Source organism: Merops nubicus, unplaced genomic scaffold (assembly GCF_000691845.1).
Source record: "Merops nubicus isolate BGI_N331 unplaced genomic scaffold, ASM69184v1 scaffold23645, whole genome shotgun sequence".
Classification (NCBI taxonomy): Eukaryota; Metazoa; Chordata; class Aves; order Coraciiformes; family Meropidae; genus Merops; species Merops nubicus.
In genome coordinates, this window is record NW_008612028.1 from 9,298 (window position 1) to 29,087 (window position 19,790).

The following is a 19,790-nucleotide window of genomic DNA, read 5'->3' on the forward strand; positions in this document are numbered from 1 at the left end:
AAGTCAGTATCATTTGGCTTGACAATGTAATCATTTACATCTATTCAAAATTGAGTAAAATGACTGTAAATGGCTATACAGAATGCAACACAAGAGTACTTGGTTTGAAATATGAAACTGTACAAGAAAACACACACACAAAAAAAAAAAAAACAAAACCACAAACCCTCTGACATCTGTAGGTACAAAAACATTTCAATACATTTGAAAACTGCTTACTTTTCTTTGGCTGGCAGTTCTGTTTTGTAAGTAGCCATCTTAGCTCCTGTTCCAGCAGGGTTTGCTGTCCTTTGTCTTCGCTTTCTTCTTGGAGCAGTATCAATAGCATCCGGGCTACCCAGAAAGGACTCCCTTCGTTCTGGTGCTGCCAAAAGCAAAAAGACCAAAGCTGAAAAGAACTTGAAGTGTTACCAGACAATTCTTAAAATGATGTTTATTTTTATTAAAATCTCTGTACTGCTAAGATGGGCTCAGATTTGACAGCAGGTCATGTCAAAATAAACTGATAACATAAAGGGAAGCTCATAAAGACCAAATTTAAACTAGAAAGATCAGCTTGCCTTGACATCTCTTTGTATTCAAAGGAGATAAAGATGGACAGTGATAAAGAAGAAATACAATGATGGTCTTCTCTTTCCTCCTTGTAGATGCTATAGTAACTAGAGAGGTAGCCTACACAGCCCAGTTTCACCTACCTGAAGTTATTCTGTGTCACCTATGGATTAATGGAGGAAGATGTGCACGTGGGACAGGGAAAGGAGCTTGAGTATTCTGCTTACTGCATGGCTTTGGTCAGACTCTTGGTCTGCAGTATGGACAGCAATATACGCCCAGAACAAAAAAGAATTACATAATTTTCAATATGCATTAAATATACCCTTGAGAGAAGCTTATTGCTGTGATCCAGCACTGTATTTTGTAATGTACTAGTTGTTCTCCTACAATGGACCTCCAGGCAATAAATTATCCTCACAGGCTCTGCTGGAGAATCCCTGAAGACAAAGAAAATCCCAGAAAGACTGATGGACAGTCTGATATCTTTTCAGTAAGGCAAGAAGTCATCCATCTGAAGCAGATCGATGCACAAAAACTGGTAATACCAGTTTACTGCTCTACCCACGGAACAGGTAGTCCTCACTGACTAAACCTTCCAGACTGACAAAGAGTAGCTGTAGTCTCAAAGAAAAACAGGGAGAACTCCTAACACCTCGCAACCCAGAAGGGATAACCTGTCTAGGTTTCCACTGACTCCTCTGCTGAAGGTAAGTAAAGAAGGCTCTGTCCAGGCTCACTTACCTATGGTTTTAATTTCTATCATTACTGCATAAACTATGATTTCACACCTGATTCACTTTTATAATTTTACCATTTAAATTCATAAAAGATCCATTATCCACACTTAAAAACCAATCCCCTCTCTGCTTTGACAGCTATCTACTTGAAGCACAATCCAGATCATTCCCTAGGCTAAAACCTTCCCTTCCCTTGCTATTCATTCACTGAGACAACGTGTGGACATTTTTATTCCAGTTATCAACATCCTGTAGCATGCTTTTGTTTGGTATGACTGCTTTAAAAATAAAGCTTTAATTACTTTGAATTTTCAAGATAATGAAATCCAGAACAGTACACATTTCAACAGAAATATATTAAATAATAATGTGGTGACTGGGGCTGATGCTATTATGCTAAGTTCCCTGATTATTACTTTTTGTGTGTCTTAGGAAGGTTTAATCTTCACCTGGATGAAAGACACCATAATTTGAGATTCAATATCAAAGGTTTTCACAGCAAGTAAAAAACTGGTCCTATTCCTTCATTCTTTTCACAGTTGTTATGAATGTCTACTGAAAATAGCACAGGAAGAAAACAAGCAACCCAGAAGTAACATTGTCAGTATTTCTAAAATAAATGTGCTTCTGACCAAGAACATTGTTAAATTAAACATTTAAATAGAGGCTTCCTAGAACCAGTGCAACCACTGCTTATAAAAAAGCACATGCTTAAATATCAGAACCTCTTAGGTTTTATCAGCACTATACTACATCACAGACTTACAGACCTCTGTGGGGTGGCAACAGGTGTTAGCTGACATATTTCCCACCCACAAGCTAATTAACAAATTGCAAAGTCCAGTACAAACAAGATAGACTGCCTATGAAAAAATGATGAAAACTGTTAAATTATATCCCAGTTCTCCACACTAAACTTTAACTTGTTATGCATACTTTTCCAGTGCCAAATGTTGAAAACACTTTCATGATCATTAGCTACTATTTACTGGTAGCATGTTCATGGGAGTATATCTAACATTAAACTAATAGTATTTTATTTCAACATAACTTCCTAAAGTCATTTGCTTCTAAACTAATACACATAAAATAGTTTACTGCCAAGAACCAAACTTGAATAATTCCACTGTCACAGCTCTCATCCTTCCTTGTTACTGTTCTCTGCCCACAGTTCCTGCTTTTGCCAAAATATAGACCCACAGGTCAACAACATACACAAAATGTACATAATGCTGACGTTAAATGAATAATGTTTCCCTCCCTTTTACTTGTGGAATATACAATGATGCTCATGGCCCTCACGCTCAGCACAGTTCAGTGCTCAGACACAATTCCTGTTTGTCTTCTACAGCAGGCCCATCGGTGCTCAGCTGGGAAGAACAACAGAGAAATGTTCACGTTTGCAGCACACAGCATTTGGGATAATGTCAGGCTGTGAAAGGGTTTCCATTTTCTGCTAAACATCTCCATCTAATCTTTCCCATGAATATGAATTTTGCTTTTATCACCTATGAAAACCAAGCAGAATAAAAATATTGACCCAAACGATTCAAGTAAACCTCTGCAATGACGTTGAGAATTCCTGTTGTGAGAATGTTTCTTTTAATAACCAAGAAGGTTTCTCATCCAGATGGTCCAGAATGTACTCTTACAAACAGGAGCAGGCTGGCTCACAGACCATGGTTGTTCACCATAGGCTTTAATTTTTGTTTTGTTTGTTTCCTTTAAGCCAAACTACCTCTTAGGTTAGAACTGCTAATGAGAACAGAGCATACACTTGAAGCTCAAACTATCATGCATCACTGTAAGACTTTAAACACACACCCACTACTGCTGCTCTCAAATAGTTCCCATTAATGAATTCATTTATAGCACTTGACTGAATGCCAAAGAAAGCTTCAGCAAAATATTATTCACTGCTTGACACAAAATCATTTGGAAAAACGAGAGATGGTTTCTAACATCAACCGAGTTTTTCATTCTGAAAATGATTTCTGTCTAAATTTCATCACCATTTTAAGGAAGAAAAGTTCCATGATGTCTCATGAAGTTGTATTTTTTATTTTCATACAATGTAATAAAATAAGAATGATTGTTCTACCTTTGAGAAGAATAGTACCAATTTAAATACAGCCAATAGTATTGTTTGAGGAAAGCCAGTTAATTAAAGCACCTAAACCAACAAATGTTGATGAAGAAAAGGAAATGTTCCTAATATACAGCATAATTCTGCAGGTGAATAACTGCAAGACAAAAGATTGGTAAGAACAAAGGAATCATAGTTCAAGTAGTAACAGAATATTTGTGCTAAGAAAATCAGTCTTTAATTAAAAACTCTTGATGTATTTTCTTGTTTGCTTTGAAGAGTGATGTTACTTGGTGGGTAGAGAGAGTTTTCAAATACGAAAGGATACTCTAGGAAATAATTTAAATTGAAAATTAAAAATACCTTTCACTAACTTGGAAAAGCCAGGATGAAATTAAATCAATACAGTCTCATGATATTGGGGCCCTGGAAACAGAAGATGCCGTTTATATAAAAAAATGGCAGGACCCATTCTCAAGACTTGTGGTACACAACACCTTGCAGAACAGCACTGCCTCTTCCAGGCTCTCTCCTGGGAGCAGTCTCTAGCCAGCCAGGCTCTGCCTGGGGAACTGCCTGGTTGAGCTGGAATAGAGCAAAACCAGTGCAGGGAATGAGCTATGAAAGGGAGCAGAGAACTTCACCCAGCTGCCAGCACCAAGTCTGGACCTTAGCACTGTTCGGTGCACTAACAGAGGATTATGATCTCTGAAAACTACAGGCATTTAAGAATCATTTTCTGTAGCTGGGTTTAAGATAGGCAGTCCAGTTATAACTTAAAATAGACTTTTACATTATTTTGATATACAGAAGTCAATTGTGTAAAAATAAATACCTTCCAATCTATCACTTCCACTTTTCAGTCCAAAAAATCCCCCTACCTACCTGTCTACCTACCTGCATTCTCTGTATCATCACCTGGAATGAAAATTCTACAGCTTTAACTTGTCTGATTGTTAGCAACAGTGCTGCAGTCACTGAAGAAAGAGAATCTAGCTCCTCTCAGTATCAGCTTTAGTCTCCATAAAGGACTAAAACCAGTACTAAAAGCTTAGGTTTGGCCTAAAAAAACATACAGGAAGCAAAGCAAGCAAAAACAAATTAGTAGAGGCATTCCAAATTTGAGCAATGTATTTGTCTACAATGACCTAACTTCACATGGACTGAAAACATTCTCTCAGTGTCTGACTTTTAATGCAATATTGGTCAAAGCAGAACCTGGACCATGCAATGTATAGTTGAAAGACTACATCAGAGTTCCCATTTGCTTATATTTCTATCCTACTGATAACCAGCCTCAAGTGTAGACTGCATATTTTTTATCTTAAATACTGATCATTTGTTTCTATTGATAAAGTGTTTGTGGGTTTTTCTTTCTCTCTCTCGATGTTTGTATTCCTCAGCATGACAAGTTACAGTAGAATGGGATGTGTCACTTTCAAATATAGCCCTTCAGCCACAGACCCCACGGGATTAGTCCCACTGCTCATAATGCACAGGATTGATTCCAGGTTAACCAGTCACTCCAGAAAAGGAAACACTGCAAAGGGAAATATATTTCAACACCGTAATGCTATCAGATTTTTGTCACTGAATTATCAGGGCATAAAATGATAATTTTAAAACCAATCTGTTAAACAGATTAAAGGAACATTCACCTTTCTGGCATGTACCACCAAATAAAATGTATTTAGCATTGTAAACATTCTTTGCTCACAATAAAGAATTTGCAGTTATCTATATGTATACATAAAGTTTTATTTATTTTTGACTTGGAATGGAATATGAAAGATTTATAAAGGACACAGGCATTCATCCTCAACAAAAGGACTACCCTTTATTTAAGATGATGTCCTCTCCTGAAGACTTTATCAACAGCAGTACAGAAGTCTGTCAATTTTAATTTCTGTTGTGAATGAAAATCTATATGATTCCTTTTTGATTAGAGTAGTAAGGACTTATGAAAATTTGTTCAGATTTTCAGATATTAATAATAGGTCCCTTAAATTCCTCTCAAAATCCCCCTGTCGACAGAACAGAATTTCTTGGTTGAATTCTGCTTAACTCCAGGCAGCATGTGTTGTTCCAGTTACTAAACTGAACTTTTAATTCTGCTGTCTCTAATGAAGCAGATGATTTAACTTAAAATCAGTCCCTTGGGCAAGGATCTTGCCATTTTCTCTAGGATGGTTTCTTTGGGAAACAACAAGTTGCACATACAATTACTGCCTGTCCTCCTTTTGTGCTCGCAGAGCATTGGTGGCAGATACACTGGACTGGAGGAGGACAAAGTGGTCATAGAACCATCATCTAAAGAGCTCCGGGAGTGCCTGTGACAGCTGGTCCCCAAACCATGGAAGGAAAAAAAAGAAGAGGCAGCAGAACTCATCACTTTAATCCTTGATTATAGTGTAACTTCAGTAATTATGAGGTTTCTCAGTCTCAGCCTAATTCCTAAGGGATCACCATAGCTGATGATAATTAGCATCTCTTTGACAATCTCAGCAGAGAGTCTTCTAAATGAATTGGTATGGAAATGAATGTGTCTCACTGATGTAGGCAATTCCTGCAAAGCAGGATTAAGTCATTCCTGACAAGTAATTTAGGAAACACCACTTCTACCTACCCTAAAGTTATCCTGTATATACACATTGTGGCCATAGTCAGGCATTTTTCATAAGGAACAGATCCATCTAGATCACTTAGAGATCCAAAATTAAACATTGGTATTTACAGTTCATGCACAGGCTTCAGTGAAAGTAACAAGAATATGTCACTATTTTAATTTTAGGAAAACAGTAAGAACTACTCTCTATTCCTGTCATTCTGCTCTACTTTATATTTCACTCTTTGTATAAATTTGGGTTTACTGTACAGAAATCCCAGGGGGCCTACAGGTAGTTGAGACTGCATTTCTATAAATTCTCTGTCAGTTGTTATTAACATTTATTTTTCTAAAGAATATCTCCATGGGAAGTGTTTATGAAGACACTTTTTAAAACAACTCCAGCAAAAAGTTTAGATCCAACTATACAGAATTTATACACTGTATCCCATCCAGTAAGGAAGTTTACATTTCACCCTGTGAGACCATATCACCACCTACAAAGCACCCCAAGTCTTAACACGTGGACTTTTCTATTTGCAAAGCCTACTCTTTTCCTGACGTCACCCTTTTTCAGAAGCTTTTAAAATATAATTCTTTTCTTTAATTAAAATGGCTTGTTTCAGGCCTGCAAGGAAACTTATCAAGTTATAATAAAAATGTGACTGACATATGGTTTCCTTCTCAATACTTATTTAATGGAGGCAAATCACGGGCTCCTTTGTTACCAGTTCATATTGCCTGGAAACCACACAGCAAAAAAAAAAAAAAAAACCTCTGGGTAAATTTGACAAGGAAATAGTAAGTTTGATCTGGAAGTATGAAAAAGACTCCTTTCATATATCAAAATATCAGAGGGGACAAAAAGGAAAGTGCTTTTACAAATATCTGCAGAGACTCTGAAGGAGCTCACTAATTTTAATAATTAAAACTGTGACCCCTAATGGAAATCCTTCTTATAAAAATACTGTTATATGGGATATTTTAATGAACCATATGTACGTCATCAGATATTAATTCTCAATAATCCATAGTGCATATTACTAAAAATATTAGTAATGCTTTGTAATGCCATAATGAGAAGAAAGTCACTGGTTATAAACACTGTCAAAGGTTATGATTTATCAGTAACCCAGCAATCTTGAAAATCCTCACATTATACAGCTCTGTACTATATATTAGTAATGTTTCCAGTCCCTAAAAATTAGTATATGTCTTATAATGCAAACAGAAAGCTTTAGAATGTACTTAAATCTGACATGGGTCACACAGAGGCTTCATTATCAAGCAGTGAAAGCTAAAAGATTGCAGCTTTGGTATCTGAAACCTACTAACCATTAAAGTTGCTTTCCCTGCTATATTTTTTATGGGTGCTTTTCAGAAGCAACGGCAACGTTGGCAACTCAGATGCTGTGATGGCTTCTGACCAGCCAAAGGCTGTTTGGTGACAGGTTAGGCTGCTCAGCAACAGCACGCTCCAGCTCTCCAGTGATCCCCTGAAAGTCCAGATTTACTTCGTGCAGTTTTAGTAAGCCTTTTCCATCCCTGACCCTCAACTTTTTTGAAACGCTGTATTAATATCGCCCAGTGAGGCTAACTTTTGTGTACCATGGCTGGATGTGCTGTCCTCTAACATGCCAGCACACCCAAATTGAGGCATGAGGATTTAAAGAGCTGTCGTCTGAAAAGGTTTAGATGAGCTCACTGTCCCGGGTGTGACTGCTTGAAGGAGTCATTCTCTTGACTCCCTTGATACCCCTGTTTGGATCATCTGTACCACCCAGGGTGGAGGTAGGAAGCTTCCGAACAGCATCCCCAGGAGACATTGAAATGGCATGCAAATCAAGTAAACAGAACAACAAAACAGACAGATGAAGAATTAAAAACATGAAACCAAGGAAAGCTGATGTGTGAAAGCCAGCCCTAAAGAATACTTCAAAGAATGGTTATTTTATTGCCAGTTTCAAATCAGTCAGAGATTATTTTGCTAACCTTTGCGTAAAATGTTCACCCTTAGCACTATTTAGAAAGTGACGATAAAGTAGCATAGCTATTTGTGAGCCCTTTGAAACAGGGCACCTGAATTAATGCTGACTGTGGCTCTCAAACCCCTTGGGCAGGCATTTGTAAGTACTATAGCTGTTCCTGTGCTCACGTTTTCACTCAAATTCAGTGCCTCTTGGACAGTGAAATATAAAACAGGGAGTGAAAAGACCTGCAGACAACAGAGCCTTCTGAATTTTTAAACATTTCTTCTCTCTTTGGATAAAGTGCTGGGTTGCCCTTGTGCTTGAATAATCTTTAGTTTACCTGATCTGTCTCCTGGAAAGGCACATAAAGTCTAGCTGGCTTAGAAGGTCACCATCTTGACACACATATTTTATTCACTAAGAACCCTGCAGGGATCAGGAGGCCAGAGATCTGCCTCTGTATACTGAAGGCAGTCTTAAGAAACAAAACAAGTGTGAGCTGCACTCGAGCCATAACATACCGAGTGCCCTGAAGTTGCACCACAGTGCTTTGAAATAGCTGGATTTAGACTCTCATGCCACCAGAATGATTTCTTTCCCCATTAAACCTTTTTTGAGGAAATCGATACAACTCAAGGGAAGCCACAAGCTGCAATAACTCTGGAAAATGTATGTTTTCATAATGATGACATTTTACGGGGGATAAATTACTAACCTCTACCAATAACTTTATTGTGTTGCATCTTCTAAGCTGCCTTAAGATTTTTTTCAATTACATTTTTTTTTTTTGGGGGGGGGAATATACATATTAATACTTTACATTGAGCAAAGGTTTCAGGTGGAAAAATCTAAAATAAAAATCTCTTTAAACAGCAACTGTGCCTGCCCATATTTCGCTATCTATTAATAAGGAAGCACAGTAATGTTTAAACCAGTACTAATTTCAGAGCAGAAGCTATTTTGCTATTTATATTATTTCTAAAGCAACATAAATATGTAGTCCTGTCTGTTTTCTTTGAGAGACAAAAAGGCAGATTTCAAGATTTAAAATAATTTACTTTGGAAGCTAGTGACATAGGCATTATGTCCCTTCACAAAGACATATAATTTTAACCTTGGAACACAAACGAGCTACATTAAAGCTGTGCTTACATGTGAACATATATAATTAATGATTGGATAGCGTCTAATCATTCAAAATTTAGTCATCAAAGGAAAAGCTGAGAAAGCATTAAATGAGTAAAAGGGAAATGGAGCATCTCCTACAGTTTATACAATGGATCTACACCACCAATAATAGCATTGGAAGCAGTCAAGGGTGGCTGCTTACTCAGATGGTTACTAACATGGTTTTTACCTCTAGTTCCCAAATTTTAGTTCTATTTACAGCTGTGGTAACTGGAAGTCACCATTACCAGTGGCTGCTCTGTAGTAAGTGTGAAATTATTTAATTTTTTCATGCTCCTAGGGAATGTAGGCTACCTGCCAATATTTGACTCAGATTTGGGTACCCAAGCATGGACAAAATCTTCTAGAATCTATAAGCAGAAGTTTAATAATTTTTTTGGCAACCCCACAATCTTCTGGCAGTCCATACTACAAATAATCTTCTACTAGATAAAAGTTATTCAACACACAGGGTCCTGTCCATTGGGGGACACACATGGATCTGTTCCTGATCCTATCACTAACCTTGGTGAGCATCTGTGCTTTGGTTCCCTGTGTGCAAACCAAGAGTAATGTTTACTCAACTTTATAAAATACCTTGACAGTGAGGAACGAAGAGGATCACACAAGCCAGGTCCAAAGGATAGAGGCAACTGTAAAAAGAGCAGCTAAGAGGTATTATTGTTGCTGTAGACACCAATTACGTGCATGTGCGCAGGGACTCTGGAGGATGGAGAGGGCAGGGAGGCAAATCCTTTCTGGAGGGAACAATGAGTCTTGGAGTGGGTAGGCATGAGGAAAGGGCCAGTTTTGTCAAGCCAGGCTCAGCCACAAACAAGCTTATGATCATCTCTATGGCCCATCTGTCTCTGATGGCCAAGATGATTCTTCAGCATCTGAAAGATTATAAAGTGTTATTATAATCTTCCAATCAATGTTGACAGAAAAAAAGTGAAGGAATAAAGCCTAATTAATACAATCAAACATGTACTACTGACAGGATCAAAGGTCATGTCAATATTATAAGCTGTGTAATCAAGAAAATAAATTTAGACACTAATGGGTCAAAACTGTGTAGATTTTGAGTTTTAAAAGTAAACCTTTTGAAGAGTAAACCACTGCCAAAAGTATTCAATGTCTTGAATACTGAAGTGAAAAACTGGGAAGTCAGATGTGACTCTAGGAAACACGTCCAGGAAAGCCCATTTTCCTCCAGCATTCTCTGGGCTTCAGTGATGATTAACAAGAATTTGGGGTAAAGCATGTAAGACTTAGTACTGTCTCCTTTTGCATTAATTCTCCTTTCCTCTTTCTACCTTTAACAAAAGTTGAGACTCTGAGTGTATTTTGGTGACCGGAGGAGGTCATTGCCCAGAGAGCCCTATGAGGTCCCTGACATAACTAAAGTTTGAACTCCTCCCTTCTGAAAGATTGTTTCACGAGAAGTTCGTACCCTTTCCAAATAACCTTGCTACAGAAGGCATTTGTGAGAAGATTTATACTGTGATTTTGAATGGATATGCCTTTTTTCAAATTTAATATGCTTCAGATCTTACACTTCTGCTGTACATTTTTAGATTTTGTATAACCAGCTGATACACTTCCAAACCGTGGCATGCATTTTCTTATGTTTCCTGTGAAACAAACAAGCTGACCAGAGGTTTCAAATGTCATTCACTAGGAACAAGGTTCTATTTAAACCGTTAGCTTTCTGGACCCATTTATTTCTATTGAAATGAATATAAAACCTCCACACTAAATAAAAGACATACCATGAATATTATTCACAAATTGCTGTAGCTACCTCCTTTTATTCAAACAGTGTTTCTAAAAGGCTTTTCATGCTGAGTTTAAAGACAGCATTTAAGATGTCATTATGGCATGTCTTTATATACAGCTGCCATTAAGGTCTTTGTAATGGATTCAGAAATGATGAACAGAGAAGGTGCATGTGTCTCCGTCAGACATGACAGTAATGTTTTTATGGCAGATGCACTGGCACAATTTCAATCCACATTACAGGATAATTTTGCTGGGGAAAATGCTACAGGTAATTTTGGTTACTCTTAAGAGGTCCTGAGAATACATTTAAAGAAATTTGAAGTTCTCAATAACTACTTTGAGAGCAGCAATACATTAATATTTATTATAACATTTACTGAGCAATGAACATGAAATTTGATCGTGTACAAGACATTAACATAGGATGAACAAAAAATTATCAGCCAGCAGGTCTCAAACAGAAACAGCAGACTGGTTTACTCTTTTTTACATCTTCTATTTACAGGCTTTTAAACACTTCCAATGCAGTCGGTAAGGCACACACATAGCACAATTTTAACTTTTATTCATCATTAATTATTCACTGTGAATAGATCATAAAACTCATGATCGGACTCAAGCCCCATGCTGACATTTTGATCTGGGCTGTCTTTCCTCATCAGGGCCCTGGACATCTGCAGGGCTCTCCTGATCTAGCTGGGCTGTACACATGTGCAGAGGACACTGCTAACAGACCACAGCTGAAGGTGTCCAATACAAAGGTGTTCAACTTCAGATGTTTTAACCTACATCATGAAACTATCTATGGTCAGGGTTGGTCTCTTCTCCCAGGTAACAAGTGACAGGACAAGAACAAATGGCCTCAAACTGTACCAGGGAAGGTTTAACTTGGATATTTGGAAAAAAATTTCTTTACTGAAAGGTTTGTGAGGCACTGGCCCAGGCTGCCCAGGGCAGTGGTGGAGTCGCCATCCCTGGAGGGATTTAAAAGACATGTAGATGTGGCAGTGAGGGACATGGTTTAGTGGTGACCAGGTAGGGCTGGGCTAACAGTTGGACCTGATGATCTGAAAGGTCTCTTCCAATCAAAACAATTCTATGATTCTGTGAAATGTATTAACAACCTGCAAGATATTCAGTGAAATTTTAAAGGGTAATGGTGAAAATGAATGGCAAAAACCTACAGCAAATAGCCTGGCCCTGAGTAAATCAGACAATAGAGATGCACAGCCAGGATGCAAGATGAAGTAATTGTGTGGTGTGATGGTAAGAGTCACAGCCAGACTCGTTATACAGAACTGGCTGTGTTCCCCTGGGATCCACTAACTCTGGGATAGTCTTTCCATATGGCAAAAGCTCGACTTCTCAGCAAGAAAAAACAGGATCACGCCCTGAGCTGGGCTAATGTTCCATGTATCCTTCCCCAGCCAACGTCCATACGAGTCACCAGGGCCAACAGGCACCACACAATTCTTTATTAAAATGGGAAAGACAGGTTTTGATTACCTAAAGCACCAAATCCACTTGATAACACAAAACAAGATGTGTCAAAGCCTAAGAAATGTACTATTTTCTTCTGATAAAGAATCTTACTACTATGCCTTTTTTCAGATTAGCCTTCTGCAGTCTGCAGCAGCCTGAGAAATTACTTAAGGGTAGAACATAGCTTGGATTGGCAAAGCTTCATGCAATTCCTCTACCCCTCCATCAACAAGCAGTGATTCTAAAATAAAGAAGAAGGGGTATCTATATATAGGGATAATTTATGGTTGCTTAATATTTTATGAAAGCTCAAAATATCTAGATGGAAGAAGAAAATACTTTTCTATATTTAAGGTATTCTGTAATCTCATTACACTTGGAAGTTCTCATGCACTCTTACCACCAAAAAATCATTTAAATTATTATGGCCTTGTGGAGATTTAAGCACTTCCTGACACTCCGCCAAAACAGCAGTGACTGTAATGGTAAATTGGTTTAATCATAAAAACTAATACAGTCTCCCTATAACTAAAGAGGGCTTAGAGAAAACGGAGTTTAAATACATAGAGTGTAAAGACACGCTCCTTTCCTCACCACAACAGGGCTCAGACTTAAGCTACAAACACTAAATTTATCTGAATAGCATTCCAGAAGATCAGTGAAGGATGAGGTCAAAAAAAAAAAACCCTCCTTTACAGAGGGGGAAAAAAACCCCAAATATATGTGCATATCGTTCAATGTAAGTGTAAAGAAAAGCATGGAGATTAATTAGTTATCTATTCTATTCTATCTGCAAGAAAAAGTGGCTTTGATCATCTGTGAAATAAGAGTGGCATGGAAAAGGCAGTATGGCAACGCTGATCTTACCAGAGAACGACAAAGGCATCCGAAAAATGAATGCAGCAAACGGCAATGACAGATTAAAAACTTTTGCTTAACAAATGATTCCAAAAACTGCTCCCACACTTTTAAAGAAACAGGAATAAATTACATGGACACGGCTTGAAATTAAGAAAAAAGAAAAATCACTACGCTAGAACTAGCAGACAATTTAGCAAACTAATTTAGAATGAAAAGAGTTCTTTCTCTGGCATCTTGCTGCAGGGAGAATATGAAGGGATGAGCACTGTGATATAAACCGCATACTAAATTCTAGTGATGAAATACTATAAAAACATGATGTCTTCAAAGAAAGAATGTTAATGGGCTATTTCCAGCAAGATTTGCTGAAGATGTTAGAAAGCATGCATGATTTCATGACGTTTTCCAAAGAACTCAGAGGAAGAGAGTTTCGGTTTCAGGCTACATAGACTTACAGAATTAAGTTCACCAACAGTAAAATCATAACAAGGTCACTGGGCTAAGTGGCTGATGTGTGAACTGACAGAAAGCCCTGAAAAGGTTCTATAAGCGGAAAATACTTTGTCCCTTGATTTTTGACTCTTTCCAAGAAAAAAAGGGATGTACTACATAGAATCTTGGTATCATATTTTCTCACGTTACAGGCTACATCTAACAAGTACTCCAGCTATCCTAAATAGTACTATATTTGACAGCTTGTTACTTAGAAATAATAATGTTGATATTATTTAATGTTAGAATTTTTGCCTTTAACTAATATGGTTTCTAACCATCATAATACTTGTCTAAAAAGATGTTTGAGAACCTGTAATTTTCCTTTATTGGAATGGATTAATGATTATTATACAGGTATAGCTGACTTGGGAAAAAAAAAAAAAAAAACCACACCACTTAGAATCACACAGAGTTCCAAATCAGACATTTTAAAAAATGATTTCTTCCTTTGTCTGCTCAATTTTAAGCAGGGAAGCCTTCACAGTACTGCCCTCAGTCCCATGGCTGCTGGCACGGACTGTTATTTTGGCAGCACGCCTCCCAGGATGACCAGCTCTGATTAGACTACTCATGGAGGAGAATGCTAAGCAGAAGAGTAAAAATATCAGCATCAAGTTCAAAAGCAGAGAAAGATATATCTAATCTTTGCCCATGTATACCCTGTTGTGCACAACACCCTCTTTGTTGATCAACAAAATCCACATTAAAACATCCAGGACTGGGCACAAAATACTAATGTGAATAACGTCTGTTAAGATGACTAACACTTTTATTACATATTCAGAACTGAACACTTTGGCCAGAAACAGAGCCAGAACAAACCAGAGTAGCCTCTCTGGAAGTTAATGGATCCATAATGAATTACACCAATTGAGAATTCAGAGTATTATTCTGAGATAGCTTACTGTTGAAATAAACAAAACAAAGCAAAAGACTAATTGCATGCTGTGTATGAACACAGTCATTTAAAATTGCATTTCTTGAGAAGGCAGCTGAGTAATAACATTACCTGAGAAACACCTGCAATCTTTCTTGATCATTTTTTCCTCTAATAAAAGATGCACATAGTAATTTTGTATTTTTTTTTAATTATACAAAAGAGCTTACAGTCAATTCCTCTCTTCCTTGCCCACAAGTTCTGAATTGTCAAGAAAAAAAGCATCACCATGACTATTTTTTGTAAAACATCCAGCTTTAACTTGTTAATATGCTATATGCTGTCTGTTTGATCCAACAAATCTTCACTAAACTTGGAAAAGTCAGAGCTGCGTGGGCAGACAGGTTTGAAGAGGAGGTTCCTGGGTGCTACAGTGGGCTCCCAGCTCAGGCAACGAGCTGGTCCTGGATTGCTGTTAGCCCACAGGGTCGTGTACCAAAGCAGCCGTTTCAGAGCCTCTTGTCTGGTGGCATAAAAAGGGAAATGCTATGTAACTTCAGGATTCAGCCTCAGCAGTCTTTACTACAGAAACACCTGTTCCTCTCACTAACAACTGCTTTTACTAATAACAAGAACTGTGTTATCTTGTTACCCAAGGATACCTAAGGAAAATAAAGCCACCCCATCTTTACCAGAAACTGCATTCAGAATCTTTCCTACCACAAATCACCGTGTGAACTCAGGGGTTCAAAGTGCTGCTTTCTCCCAGACAGGGATTTTGAAGTTCCTCGCATTCACGTGCAACAAGGGGATGATTTATTACGAGATGTGGCCACAAATTAACATGTCAGTGTATTTCTGAATGGCAACAGCAGCAGCACGGGCCCAGCCTGAGTAATGGGAGAGGCAGGCAGCTCGACACTGAGACACCAGACTGCTGGAAGGAAGGTTTGGTTCTTGTTTTGCATTCTAGTTTGCCACCTCAGACACGGGATACAGATACATGGCACAGGTCAGGGTTAATACACTGTCACCAAGATAAGGGTCAAGACTGACTGGACTAAGGGCTACTGTTAACAGATGTCGTTTCACTTTTCTCCCATACTACAGTAAGTTATCAAACCATGCTAAAAAAGAGGGGGATAAAGTGGAATATAGCTTGCACAGACCTAAAAGCAGTGCTGCTTTTTCCTAGCATCCCATTTTATAAAAAAAAATTAAATAATTAAAATGGAGCTTAATCTGTCCTTTACTGCTACTACTCCTTACTGCAGGGAGATGAAGCAGCACAGAGCAAAACAGGCACAGTACCCTCCTTCAAGCTTGAACAAGAACTGCAAAATTCCTGATCAGTACCACAAATTTATGAACTTGTGTCCTGCCAGATGAGAAGAGCTGTGGGTTCTCCCTTGCCCTGCTAAGGCACATCTCCCCCAGCCAGTGTGGTCTCTCTGCTCCCACTCCTTTCCTTCCAGCTGAACAAAGGCTGGCTGACAGTCTCCTGCCCAAGGGGAATTTACCAGAAGAATTATTTTAAGTCAGCTTTGCATTGCCCATGCAAAGAAAATTCTCTTCAGTAGGCCAGAGACACAACTCTGCTAGGGCAGTAACTTTAGAAAACTATTTAAAGCAATGCATTTTAACCATAAAATATAAACATCCCCTGAAAGTGCCTGCTTATCTGGATGCTCAATACAGCTCTTCAACGTCTATGACACTTCAAAGAACAGAGGAACATTTGCAGAGTTGACCTTTCTCTGCACATAAAAGTAACCTCAATCCCTCAAACACCAGCCAAATCTCACAAGCAAGGCCTACACTGAGGGATGATATACTACCTACAATGGGATGACTGTATTTCTTCTATTCTTTTTATCCTCTCTTGGGGGATCTAAGCAGGGAAGCAATTAATCAGCTCCTCTCTCTAGCTCTGCAAAGATTAATGACCACCTCCTCAAAAATCCAGCATGAGGTGGACAAGAGTCTCCATCTGGATGCAGTGGGAGTGATGCTTGTTCCCAAAGAAATGCATGATTTTCTGCCTATTATCTTCCAAGATTATCAAAATTTAATTATGCCACAAAGTTGATCAGGAAGTTCTCAGACATCAAAACAACTTTTTGATGTTCATATGCCTGGAAAGGTTTGGTGTTTTTTTGTTGGTTTTTTTTTTTTTTTCCCCCCCTCACTAGGCATTTCCTGAACCAAGTATTGTAATCAAGTAAAGAAAAAACTACCAGTAAGCAGTTTGATAGCCTAGAAAGTAATTTAATTAACTCACACAAGCATATGAATGAAAGACCAATCACGGTTTTGACCTTGCTGACACTTTGTGAAAATGACTGACATCAGTCACACAGTCCAAATATCTTAAGGATAGCTTGAAAGCGCTCATAGCCTTTAAAAAATTCTCCACTCAGAATCTTCTAATCCCTGCCCTGTTTCACAGGCAAGAGACTGCTGACATGATAGGACTCATCATAAAGATCTGATTTTACACTTGGTCTAATGTAGTGGATGTCATCAGCCTGCAGTAATTGAGGTCAGCTGCTCAGCATAACGGTTAGCTATGCAACACCTTTAATTTCTTTCTCAAAGAAAATCAGTTTAGATGCAGGCAGGTGGGAAATTGAAAATGACATTTCCATCATTTACGACCCACCTCCTGCCTCTGATCACAGCGAAGACAAATGTATTCATGTCACAAGTGCCAAAAATCTTTAACAAGTCCTTGGTGGCCAGAAGCACTTTTTACGTTTCCCTAAAAGCTATAAGCCTGAACTCTTTCCTGGAAATTTTAACAAGACATTGCAGAAAGAAAAAAGGTCTCTGTTCCTCACTTTAATGAAAACGTAAAACACGCTCATATGAGACTCTTCATCAGCAAAGGCTAAGTGCACAATAGGAGCTTATCCCTCCTGTGCACGTGGAGAGGATGTGTATTTAATCCTCTGTGTATCTGGACAACAGCTTGTGGGCTTGTTTAGTGATACGTTAATATTCTCTGAATTTACAAACACTTAGCAGAGCACACTCCTAAATTTTGCTCGTTAATGATATGGTTTTAAACAAGGGGGCACAGATGAAACAACACAGTAAAATAAAAATAGGCTAGATCTTATGAAAATGAACAACAGTACAGTGCAGTGAATGAAAGCTTCATTTAATCTAAAGGTTCACTTGTACCTATCTGAAATTCTCAAGTTTTTCATTTTGTGTATAATTCAATATCAGAAGTGGAGCTGCTCTGTCATTGTCAGTTCAGCTCTCCACACAGGCTCAAAGTCTTAACTGTCAAACAGTCCAACATAGAAGCAACTGCAGCTATATTTGTCCAAAGCGACTGCATTTCAACAGCCATAATTACCAAAAAAGCTAAGCAGACATTTGCCTAACTTACCATCACCCTTCCCCTGCCATTTAATCAACAGCTAAATGCATTCCATTAGATCAGCAGTGAAGTCACTTCTGTTCCTGTGCCACTTTCTCAAAAACTGACCATTCATACATTTTTCTCCTTGAATCCTCTTTCTTACATGGAGGATACTCTTTAGTGCTGTTCTTCCTCTGCCTGTGGGAAATGTGTCACGTTTCCCCTGACCCCCACAGCTAAGCACCTGCATTGTTTTGCAGTAAGCCAACTGACCACTTCAGTAATATTCCAGAAAATCCACCACTTAGTACTTACGTGCTACTTGAACACACACAAGACTTAATGGATGTAAGTCAGTAATAAATCACCATCCAGTTACCTGAGCATCTGGCTCCAGTAATTCAACCAGAGTCCTAAAGTCAACATAATTTGGGTGCTGCATCCCCATGATAGCTCACCTGTTATTTTTACCAAGGTAGATGACAATCTTTGAGTTGACCTTTTTGCTGAACAGAACCAAAATCTAATCAGATATAATTTACAAGCAGCTTCAGCTGGAGAACAAGCATCAACATGTTTTTAATCTCCTGCATAAAGGATCGTTTATCAGCGAGCAGCCGCGCAAACAAGCCGCAGTGTTTTGCAGGGAGGTTTATTAAGCACACCTTGCTACACAGTTTAAAACAAGTGAGCCCTGGGAATAGTGACTCATTTTTGCTGTTGTCAAGTGAGGAAATAAGAGAACTGAGTCTTCAGACAGCCTACAATAGGTCTCAGTTAAAGCAAACCATGAGTAAGTGACAGACCTTCGCCAAGGAACAAGTAATGAACCGAATGCTCGTAACGCTGATTTTACTAAGGAGCAGTGTTTGAATAACCTGTGGATGAGGATTCATCTGTGGATATGGATGAAAGCTGATGTGAAGCAATTAATATAAGTGAAGTTTTACAGCAAATGGGGAGGCAGGCGATTTTTGTCAAATGAAAGGCCTTGTTACTAAGCTTTGTCTAGCACTACAGCTAAACATAAAATGAACTGTTATATGCTGGGTTGTAATTATACGGCAAGTAAAGCAGCCAGGTGAAAAAACATGGGCATTGGACATATACACACAACTCTGTTTTGCAGATTTTGAAGGACTTTTTAAAAAAAATTGGACAAGAAAATTATATAGCAAGCTGCCAAGCCTCTTGTTTATATTGTACATGGATTTTTTTCTTTCCTGTATCAATATGGTGCTTTTGGAAATCCCAACAAAAATGTTGCAAAACTTTCACTTTTAGAAAACAGGAGTCATTGGCAGTCAAGGACAAAGTATCTCAATTAACAAAGGACATCCGGTGGTTCATAAAACATAACTGCTTTGGAGAAACAGCATTTCCATGAGATCTTTTGAAAGTTGCCTGTGGGGTTCTTTGCTTTGAACACTCCTTACTGCAGGCAACACAGCAGTTAGATGCTCTGCCATATGATGCTACATATGCCGTTTCAAATAGGAAGGCATACGTTTTGCTATCTGCTTCATTTACATTCCCCTTAGCATGCAGTGATCCACACTGCAAGAAGCCAGTGTCTCACTTCTCAGAGATGTGTCCCAATCCTCTCCCTTTTCCTGCAAGACATATTCCTGCCATGTCTCCTGGGCCATGGGGCAAATTCAGGTAAGTGACTATATGGTTTCGTAATGTGCCTTCTCTCTTAAACTCTGAAAGAAAAAAGAGCAATGAAGCTTCCACTTGCATCAAAATTCTGAAAGTTTTGTCTGAATTTAAATATTGCATATAAAATGTTTTGATGCA

At 38.3% G+C, this 19,790-nt stretch overlaps 1 protein-coding gene across 1 annotated transcript in view; it reads right to left on the reverse strand.

Annotated features, from left to right (window-relative positions):
• Positions 1-219: 219 nt before the first annotated feature.
• Positions 220-19,790, reverse strand: part of XRCC4 (X-ray repair complementing defective repair in Chinese hamster cells 4) — a gene marked incomplete at its 3' end in the record, with an annotated part of 95,394 nt that continues 75,823 nt past the window's right edge. The window contains exon 6 of the mRNA XM_008941429.1: positions 220-364. Coding sequence (XP_008939677.1) covers positions 220-364 — 145 coding nt within the window. The remainder of the gene's footprint in view (positions 365-19,790) is intronic.